Source organism: Equus caballus, chromosome 3, assembly GCF_041296265.1.
Source record: "Equus caballus isolate H_3958 breed thoroughbred chromosome 3, TB-T2T, whole genome shotgun sequence".
Taxonomy (NCBI): Eukaryota; Metazoa; Chordata; class Mammalia; order Perissodactyla; family Equidae; genus Equus; species Equus caballus.
The window spans coordinates 6,652,643-6,663,535 of record NC_091686.1 but is presented as its reverse complement, the minus strand read 5'-3'; the positions used below and the strand labels follow the sequence as shown (position 1 = coordinate 6,663,535).

The 10,893-nt window shown below is 60.8% G+C and overlaps 1 protein-coding gene and 1 long non-coding RNA gene across 3 annotated transcripts; one reads left to right on the top strand and one right to left on the bottom strand.

Moving 5' to 3' along the window:
- Positions 1 to 978: 978 nt before the first annotated feature.
- On the bottom strand, positions 979 to 4,724 carry LOC111772728 (uncharacterized). 2 transcript variants are annotated; one of them, XR_011437309.1, is made up of 2 exons: positions 4,175 to 4,724; positions 979 to 3,436 (listed from the first exon to the last, which is right to left on the bottom strand). It is a non-coding gene; the product is annotated as an uncharacterized lncRNA (long non-coding RNA). The 2 variants fall into 2 exon arrangements; XR_011437310.1 differs by having other exon boundaries at positions 4,495 to 4,724.
- Positions 4,725 to 6,768: 2,044 nt separating this feature from the next.
- On the top strand, positions 6,769 to 10,152 carry IRX3 (iroquois homeobox 3). The gene is made up of 4 exons (XM_023637000.2): positions 6,769 to 7,749; positions 7,913 to 9,026; positions 9,206 to 9,272; positions 9,743 to 10,152. Exons 1-4 carry the CDS (start codon positions 7,486 to 7,488, stop codon positions 9,795 to 9,797), a joined length of 1,500 nt encoding a protein of 499 aa, XP_023492768.2. The 5' UTR covers positions 6,769 to 7,485; the 3' UTR covers positions 9,798 to 10,152.
- Positions 10,153 to 10,893: the final 741 nt, after the last annotated feature.

Sequence of the window (10,893 nt, the reverse complement as noted above, 5' to 3'; positions counted from 1 at the left end):
GGTGGGGATAACCCGGGGCGTGTCCAGGTCAATGGGCGGCAGCCATGGACTCCAGGTGATCCTGCGCAGATAGGACAGTCTCGTATTTCTTAGCCTTCCAGTTTGTCAAACAGACTCTGAGATCTAGATTTTTAAATAAAATCATCTAATTAACAAGTGTTGGCAAGCAATTCAATTCTTAAAAACCACTCTGGAGGCCAGTCTCCCTCCCGTGAAGACACTGGTGGCCAGAGGTCACTTCTGATTCACAAGCTGTGGTGCAACACAATTCCTCAGTTTGTCTTCAAGAATTTGAAATTTCCAAACAGTGTGGATGGGAACCAGCAGAACTCCGGTCTGTAAACTTGCAAGTACACCGAACCAAAGAGGCAAGGAACAGGCCCCAAGGCCCAGAGTCAGGCCTAAGCAGACCAGAATGCCTCCTCTCCGGCCCCGACCTGGCCCCCAGCACGGAGATGGATCCTTGACCGCAGGTGCGTTTTGCCCAGGCCCTCCCACACATGTGTGAAGTGTGAGAAGTAAGGGCAGGGCAAGCCCAGCAGCCTGTTGCCCTTTTCCTTCAGTCCAACCAGGGACTAGTCTCTAGCATCCCCCTCCCAAACTCCCAGCACCACCTCGCCATATCCCCCAAAACCCTGCTCTTCCTCCCAGAGGGATCTTAGTTAAGAACGTCAGACCGGGTTCAAGTCTGGGCTTTGCCAAGCTCTCTAAGCCTCAGTTTCCCCATCTCCAAGACAAGGGCTAGGTGATACCCCAATTTTGTGCAAATTAGAGAAAGATACTCTTCCTCCAGTGCAGCCCTGAGCCAAAGCACACAGCTTGACGAACAAAGGACTGGACTTCAGACCCTCTTATCCCCTCACCTGAGTGCCCTTGTACAGTGAGCATCCTGCTCAATCATACACAACCACCCTGGATAGTCTCTCCGTTGTAGGCCTATTGTGAGAATTAAATAAGATATTGTGCTTAACACAATTATTTGGTAAATAATAATAACAGGTATTTTTATTTTAAATGTTTTACTTATTTTTCATACAGTGACATTGTCATTGAATGTCAGAGAACGGCATTGGTAAACCGTAAACCAGGCCAGGTTTTGGGGTCCTCAACATGCTTTTAGGTAGTGTGGAGACAGAGTTAATTAACAGCATTGAATAATGAGAAACAGTCCCTTTTCGATTCTTTCCTTTCTTCTGAGAAAGATTCAGTATTTAACAATTCCAACGCTGGCTAGACTACACACACACCTGGACCTCTAGAAGTCACTCCAAGCAAGCCACACGGCTGATAGGTGTCAACAGTGCGTGGATCGAGCTGTTTTTATCTTTCACAATTGCCTTTTATGGCGAGGAATATCTACTTTTCAATTTAAGGTAGTAGTATCAAGTTTTCTTTCCAAAAGCATATATCTACGTTTTTAAAATGAGTCGATTTAAGGGAAAATGTTAAGCAAATAATAGTAGAGGTGGTAGCCAAGGGCTTGAAGTTTGGGAAACGCCAGGCACTACAGAATTCCAGACAAGGCGAGATCCCAGCGGTTTTGATTTTGAACCAAGAGCCGTCAACTTTCCTAGTATGGAGCTGGAAGGGACCAGGGGGATCCCTGGGGACGTGTACTGTCCAGAGGTTCCCGCTCGGCCTTGTCTGGAGCTGCGGCTCCGTGTCCTTCCGATTTTCCAGCAAGGAGCAGTAGGTTCGCTCTGAGCTCTGCTGTTTGCACCCTCGGAGTTCCCGCCTTTCACAAGCCTTCGTCTCTTTGAGAGGCGTGCCTGGGTCCTGTCTCTAGAGCTCTGCGCATCTTCTCCGGGAGGGACTGGCCTCCGGGTCGGCTCCGTCCCGTTGAGCCCAGGCGGGAGCGGGCTCCCGACACACAGGGGCCTGCGCTCCCCTGACCGAGCGCCCTGCGCCCTCCAAGATTAGCCGGGAGTGAGCCGAGCGCGGTGCACAGTGTGGCTGCGTTTGATCCCGCGACGTGTCACTCGAAGTCGCAGTTTACTGCCATTAGACGACGTTGTCAGGCACTAATTTCCCGGTGGCGCTCCATCACAGACCTCCAAACATCAGGGGAGGGGGGGACCCAGAGGCCCGTGGGGAGGGGGCGCGAAGGAAGTGTCGTGAGCGAGGCCGAGCCGGGAGTTCCCGACCCGAGGCTTTAAGGAGAGGAGCGAGGCCGGCCCTCGTGGGGGGACCCAAGGAGGAGAGGCCGGCCGGCTCGGCCAGGTCACTTCCTCCCCCGGGGCCCCAGCACCCGGGAACCCGTCGAGGCCCAGCTGCGGCCACCAGGCCGGCTGCCCACTGCGGGGCTCTTTTGGGCCCGTGCCACCCTCGCGGGCTCGGAACTGCGGCAGGAAACGCAGCATTTCCATGCAACAATGCAAACGCGCTCATTACCATCTCCTCAATATGCATGAAGAAAAGGCGCTAGGCTGGCCGAGCCCCATCACCCGGCTCTGGCCTCCGCATCCAATAAGGCGACATATTCTTCTCCAAGATGGATGAGAAGGGGCGCCTCCGGGAAGGCAGATCCACCGGGGAGGGGACGGTTCAGGAGACGAAGAGGAGACAGAAAAGACACGCGGAAGAGAACCTGAGAGACAGACCAGAAATCGAAGAAGGAAATACGAGATTAGGGGAGAGAGAGAGAGAGAGAGGATAGAGATAAAGGAGGAGAAATGAAGATGGGGGAGAGGGACTCCGTCAGTCAGAGAGGGGAAAAGAGACACAAGAAAAGAGGGAGGAGCAAAATGAGAAAACAACTGAAAAGTGGTCCAGGGGGAAAAATAAAACAAGGAATAAGGGAGCGGAGGAAAGAAAGGAAAAAGGAATGACCTAGAAATCGAATACAGAGAAAGTGGGAGGAACAGAGGGACAGAGAAAAACAAAGGAGGAGGAGGGAGTGACACCTCTCAAGTCGGGCGGGAAAGGGGTGATCCCGGAGAGGTAAAGAAAAATCTAATCACTTGCGCTGGAGACCAGGGTTTTCCATCCAGTCCATCCCCAGCGCTGCGCGTCGCCGGCGGCTCGGAGACCCAGGCGCGCGGCCAGCTGGGGGAGGCGCAGGGCAGGAGCGGGGGCGCCGGGGGCTAGCCGGCCGGCCTCGCACCCCTCCTCGGGCGGCCCGGCCCGCTCCCGGGTGCCCGGGCCTGGCTGGGGGCCCACCCCGCGCGCCGCGGCCTGCCGCTACCCGGCCATTCGGGCGGCCTCTCCCTCGCGGAGAGCAAAGTTGGTAAAGTTTCTCCCAGTTTCCCCGACGCTTCTCCGGACCCAGAGCGGGGCCCCGAAACTCTGGTGGCTGGGGGGAGCGGCAGCCCATCCCGGGGTCTCTGGAGGCCGGCGGCCTGCGCCTCCTGGGCTTCTCGGGCTCCGGATTCCTGGCCAGAGAGAAGTCCCTCCTGGCGCGGACACGAGGCCACGCACTCGGGCGTCCACGCGGCTGCTAATAGCGGAGAGAGAGAACGCGGAAGAGAGAGAAGGAAAAAAATATTCTCAGCTCAATTTAAGTCTCATGGAAAGGGCTTACAACTGTAATTAAATCATTAAATTCTTGTCTACGCTTCACAGAGCGGAGAGAAATTAACTTCCCACCAACCTCATTTTCTATTTGAACATGAAATAATGATTTTCTGCCCGTCTAATTACAAAGCCAACATCTGATCAAGCCAGCATCCAGAGGGGATTATCACATGCACGAGTATTAGACCTCATTACCAGCTTGAGTGCAAAATTATTACATCTTGTAATTGGATGGTGAGATTTATATACAGATCGGCCCGGTTTCTGTAAGATTGTAATTACAAGCTTCGTTGGTTAGCTACTTATCAGAACTTTGCAGGAAAACAAAACAAATGACTGAGGAAAACGAGCATTTCATTAACCTGTAACCCGAGCGCAGGGGGGAGGGAGCGGTGGGAGCGTGCGCCGCGGCGTCCGCGGGAAGCGGAGCGATCGCCGGCCCGCCCTGCAGCCCGGGGACTTCGGGCCTGGGAGGGAAGGACAGAGGATGGGCCTCCGCGGGGAGACTCAGGGCTGCAGCGGCGCCCCCCGACGGAGACGTGCGCGCACCGTGGGGCTGCGCGAGGAGTGGGCAGGAAAGGGGTCTGGTGGTTCGCGCGCGGCTCCTGTGCAGTGCGCGGCGCAACCCTTGAACCTGACGGGCCACTAGCCCTGGGTGTACCTGGGGCCGCGGCTCCAGGTGCGAGTCAGGCAAGAGCTGCTGTGCGCGCCAAGCGTGTGCTATGGACACTCTCTCCGTGCACTCCCCACACCCTGCGCCGCGTTGACACAGCGTCGACACCGCGCCTCCGAAGCGCTTTGCGCGCTGGGACGTTGGAATAAGGCGAAACGAAGCTTTGCGTGCGGCGCGTTTGTTCGCGCACGCCCTTCCCAAATCAACTTCCCTCCCGTGCACCTGCTTTTCCTCCCCGGGCCCGTGTGTCACTTTAACCCCATGTCTTGGATTAAAAATCCCGGGGAAAGGGTCGGCTGTCCTCGTACCCGCGAGTTCAGTCCGGAGCCGGGCTCCACTGCCCCTGTCGAGTTGGGGAGCCAGCGCCACGACGGGGCTCGGCTGCCTAGGACCCTGAGTCCCGACGTGAGGCGCGGATGTCCTGGCCTGGCAGGGCTGATCCCAGCTGGAGACTAGGGTAGCAGAGAGGCCGCTTCTGCTCGGGACCTGGGGTGCCTGAGGGACATAATTACGCGAGGTCCTAGGTCTGCGTCTGGGTATGGAGGTTCGCCCTCTGGGCCAAGGGCGCCCCCGGGCCGGCGCGGCTGGTTCACAGCCTCGCCCGGGCCCCAGCCTCTTTCCCACTCCCTGCAGTCCGAGCAGCCAGGTCGATAGCTGGTTAATGCGGAAGGAGCATCTTCCGGGGCTCATTGTTTTCTCGTGTCCTTCTGGAAGAGCTGAGTTAAATATGGGGCGTCCTATCGGAGCACTGAAAGCGCAGCCCCAGTTTCCCCACCTCGGAAGCTCGCTCTTGGCTCCGCCCTGGGCTGGTGCCACCCCTCTGTGCAAATGCTAGGATTACGGGTCCGTCGAGGCTCGAGGTTTGACACCTCGGAAGCGCTCCGGGAGATATTGTTACCTCAGTTTTGTAACCACGAGGTTTTTCGCGAGAAGGTGAGCCCGTGATTCCCTACGCCGTTCGGCTGACAGGTTTAACTGTGAACGAAATCAGGCGCCGGGGAAACATTTGCACGCCAGGGATGCCCTGGCATCTCCTCCTCCGGAGAGGCTCCAGCTAAGGCCAAGGCTGGGCACTAGGCTCGGGTTGGGAGGGGAGAAGGGAAGTAGTTTGAGCCAATCTGAGAAGGCCACACTCAGTTTCTCCAGTCGAACCCCAAAGCTGGTCTCCCCTAAACGTTCTCTTCTCTTCTTCCCGATTTTCTCTGCGTTCGCACGTACTGGAGCCGCTGACCTGTGCGGAGACTGGTAGAAAGAGGCGGAGAGTAGGGGGTGGGATCAAAACCGGGTGCCCAAGGGGGGCTCATTCCCCAACTGACCAGAAACAGCCGGCCAAGACTCTCCGATCCCTCCACTCTGGTGGAATTCGGATTCGATTCATCTATCAGAGCGCGGCGGCCAGTTTCCGCCTCCGAGCCGGACCTGGCAACCGCAGGGCAGAGCCACCGCCCCGTTGTCCCCGGAGCGCTCCCGCCGAAGGCCTGGCCTGTGCCTCGGTCGCCGCTGCGGCCTACAGCGTTTAGCCCCGAGCCACCGCGATTCAGCGAATTTCAACCCCCTTCTCGGCTGCACGTCCTCATTCGTGGAGGTGGGCGCCCGGATACCGGGGTTTCAGGTTTGATTTAGGACATATCCCACTATAAAACTAAAAGTCTTGCCTCCCATCCCTACCCGAGATGGTGGGAGGATCCTTGTAGAAAGAAAACAGGTTGGCGCGGCGACCAGAGAGCAGGGGAAGGGGTAATGAAACGAAGATCTCTGCAGACCGAAAATTCCAGTATACAAACTTCTCGAAGTGCTCTCCGAAAGTTCCTAGAGCCTCCTCGACCCGGCCCTCTGCGCCTCCCCATCCCAACCATCCCAACCCGCCTATGGCACTGCAGGCTCCACCTTCCCGTCTTGGATCCCCAGGACCCCGGGGCGTCCACCCTCCAGACCCTCGGCCGAGCCCGCCATTTCTGATAAGGGATTCGCACTGGGACACAGGCTGCGTTAACGTGGCAAATTTCAGGGTTTGGTCCTCTTGGGTAGGGGGCTGCTTCGCCCCCCTGGGTAGTGAGATAGCCTTTGAAGAGTGGACTAGAACGCACCCACCCACCCCTCCGCCCCCGACCCTCGCGCTCTCTTCTAGCTCCCCCGCCATGCCGCTGAGAGTGGCCAGGAGTCCGGAGGTGCGAGCTGCACAGGGGGCCCGGCCAGGGTGAAGCCCCAGTGCCTGCCCCAGACGGAGATCTCCTTCCCACCCAGGCCCCGAGCCGGGGCGAGCGGCGAGGTGCCGAGGGGCGAGGGGAGAGCTGACCCTCCACTAACCCGCGTCCCCGCCCCTCCCGCGCCCCTTCCTGGCGCAGGCCGGCCGGGCGGGGAGGGACTCTGAGCGCCTGGCTCCCGCCCCGCCCCGCCCCGCCCAGCGCACAGGATCCGCGGGGGTGGGCGGCCGCGCCTGGAAGGCGCCCCGGCGATTGGCGACTCGGGAAGGAGACGCGAGGAAAAGTCGAATAAGAGGACGCGACGTCAGACCCGAGATTTGGGGAAGGGCGAGGGAGGGGGCGAGGGAGGGGGCGAGGGAGGGGGCGAGGGAGGGGGCGAGGGAGGGGGCGGACACACAGACGCAGATACGGACATACACTTCCCTCCCCCAGCATAGCACCCTAAGTGTCCACAACTTTAGGCCGCCTTAGCCCAGAGCGCAGAGACCAAGGGTGGACGCGGGGGGAGTGCTGTTTGAGTAAGGAGAAAAAAAGAGAGAAGAGTGAAGGGAACAGAAAGGGGAGAAAAAGGAATAGCGAGAAAGGGAAAGAGGAGAGAGAAGAGTTTCCTAGCGTCCAGGAGAGTGAAAGCCCGAAGGAGCGGAAGCGATCCTGGGGGGAAGAGGAGTGCAGAGAGGGGAGGGGAGAGGAAGGGCGAGGAGGGGAGTGAAAACTAGAGGAGGGCGAAGGAAGCGAGGCGCGACACTGCTCGGGGAGAGGAGGGCAGTGAGGAGCGCGGCGCGGGCAGAGGCTGCTCCGGCTGCCGAGAGGAGGGAGAGCCGCACAGAGAGGAGGGGCTTGCGGGCCCGTAGAAATGTCAATCAGAGCCCGGAGCCCCGGGAATCTCCGCCAATCTGTTCGGACCTGACCTGGCTCCTCGCCGCCGCCGCCGCCGCCGCCGCCGCCGCGGAGCAGATCAATAGGCAAACGCGGAGCGCAGCGCAGCGCGGCCCCAGCCCGGCCCAGCCCCCGATGCGCGCCGGAGCCCGCGGGCGGCGCTGAGCTGGGCCGCCCCGGGGGCCGGACCCCCTCTCCGTCCGTGCCCCGCGGGCCACCATGTCCTTCCCCCAGCTCGGATACCAGTACATCCGCCCGCTCTACCCACCCGAGCGCCCGGGGGCCGCCGCCGGCGGCAGCGCTGGGGCCCGGGGCGCCCCGGGAGCCGGAGCTTCGGAGCTGGCAGCCTCCGGGTCTCTGTCCAACGTGCTCTCATCCGTGTACGGAACACCCTATGCTGCGGCAGCAGCGGCGGCCGCCGCCGCCCAAGGCTACGGTGCCTTCCTGCCCTACGCCGCCGAGCTGCCCATCTTCCCGCAGCTGGTAAGCACCCGGGGAGCCGGGGATGGGGAGTTGGAGCAGGGGCGCCGGGCAAGGTGAGCGCGCGGGAGTACACTAGCGGGGCCTGGGCCGGGAGGGTGGAGGCGGCCACCGCTCGTGCTTATCCTCCTCCGCGGGTGTCCCTTCCTTCTCCATGTGCGTACAGGGCGCGCAGTATGAGCTGAAGGACAGCCCGGGGGTGCAGCATCCGGCTGCAGCCGCCGCGTTTCCGCACCCGCACCCTGCTTTCTACCCGTACGGCCAGTACCAGTTCGGGGACCCGTCCCGTCCCAAGAACGCCACCCGCGAGAGCACTAGCACGCTCAAGGCCTGGCTCAACGAGCACCGCAAGAACCCCTACCCTACCAAGGGCGAGAAGATCATGCTGGCCATCATCACCAAGATGACCCTCACCCAGGTGTCCACCTGGTTCGCCAACGCGCGCCGGCGCCTCAAAAAAGAGAACAAGATGACGTGGGCGCCCCGCAGCCGCACCGACGAGGAAGGCAACGCTTACGGGAGCGAGCGCGAGGAGGAAGACGAGGAGGAGGACGAAGAAGACAGCAAACGCGAACTGGAGCTGGAGGAGGAGGAGCTCGGAGGGGAGGAGGAGGACACGGGGGGCGACGGCCTGGCTGACGACGACGAGGAAGAGGAGATCGATTTGGAGAATTTAGACGGCGCGGCCGCGGGGCCTGAGCTGGCCCTGGCTGGGGCGGTGCACAGGGAAGGCGACCTCAGCCTGGGACCCATTTCAGACTCCAAGAATAGCGACTCGGACGACAGCTCCGAAGGCTTGGAGGAGCGTCCACTGCCGGTCCTGAGTCTGGCCCCAGCGCCACCGCCGGTGGCCGCTGCTCCGCCATCTCCGCCCTCGCCCCCCACGAGCATGGACCCCTGCGCCCCCGCCCCCGCGCCCGCCTCAGCCCTGCAGAAGCCCAAGATCTGGTCCCTGGCCGAGACGGCCACAAGCCCAGACAACCCGCGCCGCTCGCCTCCGGGCGCGGGGGGTTCTCCCCCCGGGGCCGCCGTCGCGCCCCCAGCCCTGCAGCTCTCTCCGGCCGCCGCCGCCGCCGCGGCTCACAGACTCGTCTCAGCGCCGCTGGGCAAGTTCCCCGCTTGGAGCAACCGGCCGTTCCCAGGTCCGCCGCCTGCCCCACGCCCGCACCCGCTCTCCCTGCTCGGCTCGGGCCCTCCACACCTGCTGGGACTTCCCGGTGCCACGGGTCACCCGGCCGCCGCCGCCTTCGCTCGGCCAGCGGAGCCCGAGAGCGGAACAGGTGACTGCTGAGCGCAGGATGCGGGGAGGGGGACCCTGGGGGTCGCGCTGGGGCAGGCAGAGTCTGGGCAGGGCCCCCGGGGCGCAGGGCGCTCGCCACCCCGCGCCCGCCTCCCATGGCCCTGAGCGCGGGAACGGAGCGCTCTAAAGGGCCTCCTCTTTCTTCCTGGCTTCCCTCAGATCGCTGTAGTGCCTTGGAAGTGGAGAAAAAGTTACTCAAGACAGCTTTCCAGCCCGTACCCAGGCGGTAAGAGACCTCCAGGTGGGGATGGGGCGGGGGTACAGGCAGGCGCGGGGAGGAAAGAACGCAGAGCGAAAGCGGGCTTCTGCCCCGGGGGACGCAGCTGGGACGCGCTTTAAAAGGAGACGAAACGCACTCCTGTCCCCGCGGGCCCAGAAACTGCTCAGCAGTCCCAGTGCAGGCGCCTGGCGCGGCCCAGGGTGCGGCGCTGTGGAAACCCGAGCCTGGCCGGGCCAGCAGGCCCTGAGAGCCGGCGGCGGCTGGGTGGCCACCTCCTTCCAGCCGCAGTCCTCGGCTCCTGACGCCTCCGACCCATCCTATAGTTGAGCCAGCAGACCAGCATCTCCATCTGGACATCCCTTTCCACTGGGACGCCCCCTTGTCCCGGGTCTCAGCCTCAGGTCGGGCCCCCCAGTCCTAGGCAGCGTCGGCGTCCCTAATTGTCCCTCCTTTCTACCACTGCCTCTCTCTTTCAGGCCCCAGAATCATTTGGACGCCGCTCTGGTCTTATCGGCTCTCTCCTCATCCTAGTTCTTTTTAAAAAAAATTTTTTAAATCGTTGTAATAATTGTAAAAAAAAAAAAATCACTCTGTATAGTTATGACTTGTAAGCATGTCCGTGTATGAATACCTAAAAAAGAAAACTAAACAAACAAAAAAAGAAATGAAACAAGTTCCCTCAGTCTTCCCCAGGTCGCTTCTGTGCCCCACCTTAGCTAAGTTTGTGAGGTTTGTTCGGTTGATTTGGGGGGTGGAGTTCCAGTGAGAATAAGCGTGTCTGACTTTTTTTGTATATACAGAAAAATGTACATATGTGTGAACCAAATTGTACAAGAAAGTATCTATTTTTGGCTAAATAAATGAGCTGTTGCCACTTTGACTATAACCCGCCTGTCTGCCCCCGGCCGGATCCGTTTGGTCTTTTTGTTTTGTTCTGCCCCCACCCCCTCCAATGTTTGAAGCGTCGCCCGAGAATCTGCAGAAAGAAAGAGAGCTGGACCGTGCGGCGAGCAGAGAGCAGAGCGAGCAGCGCGGAGGGGACGCGCGGCGGGGCCCCGGCGCCGCGGGAGGAGAGGCGGCTGGAGCAGCGCCTGGGGCGCGGAGAGAGAGGGCGGAGGACACAGGTGGGAAACTGGGCCCAACCGGCCGGGCCACTGGAGCAACCGCGGCGTCATGGGGCCCTCTCTGGTGACATGGCAGAAAGACTTAGAGAAGGTTCTGGACGCAGAGCGGTGAGGTGGGGAGGGTCTCATAACTCCTGCGCCCCCATTCTTAGGTAAGCACAATTGAGGTTTTCTCAGTCTTGCATAAGGGGCTGTGCAAGCTCAGCTTCAAGCCCCGTTCCTACTACATTGCAGCCCCAGACTCCTGCTTATAGACAGAAGGGTGTGGGGTGGCGGTGAGTAGGGGGTGTATGGAGGAGCCAGGAGCCTAGGGGTGCACAGGTTTTCTTCTGGGTGACCGTGATCCGCCCAAATTGAGAGTTGGGGGCCCAGCGTCCTGGTGGCATCTGTGCATCCTGACACCCTCTGGGCGTTCCCCAAGTGCCCTGGAAGGGCAGCGCTCTGCGGCCCCGGCGAAGGGGTGGCGCATATTCGGGCTGTTGCACCATCCAGCCGGGATTCGG

What these genes read in the sequence shown, in the direction of transcription:
- IRX3 (XM_023637000.2), top strand. Translation starts at nt 7,486, where the DNA reads ATGTCCTTCCCCCAGCTCGGATACCAGTACATCCGCCCGCTCTACCCA. An exon ending in TGCCCATCTTCCCGCAGCTG is followed by an intron (nt 7,750 to 7,912) that starts GTAAGCACCCGG and finishes ATGTGCGTACAG; the next exon opens with GGCGCGCAGTATGAGCTGAA. An exon ending in GGAGCCCGAGAGCGGAACAG is followed by an intron (nt 9,027 to 9,205) that starts GTGACTGCTGAG and finishes GGCTTCCCTCAG; the next exon opens with ATCGCTGTAGTGCCTTGGAA.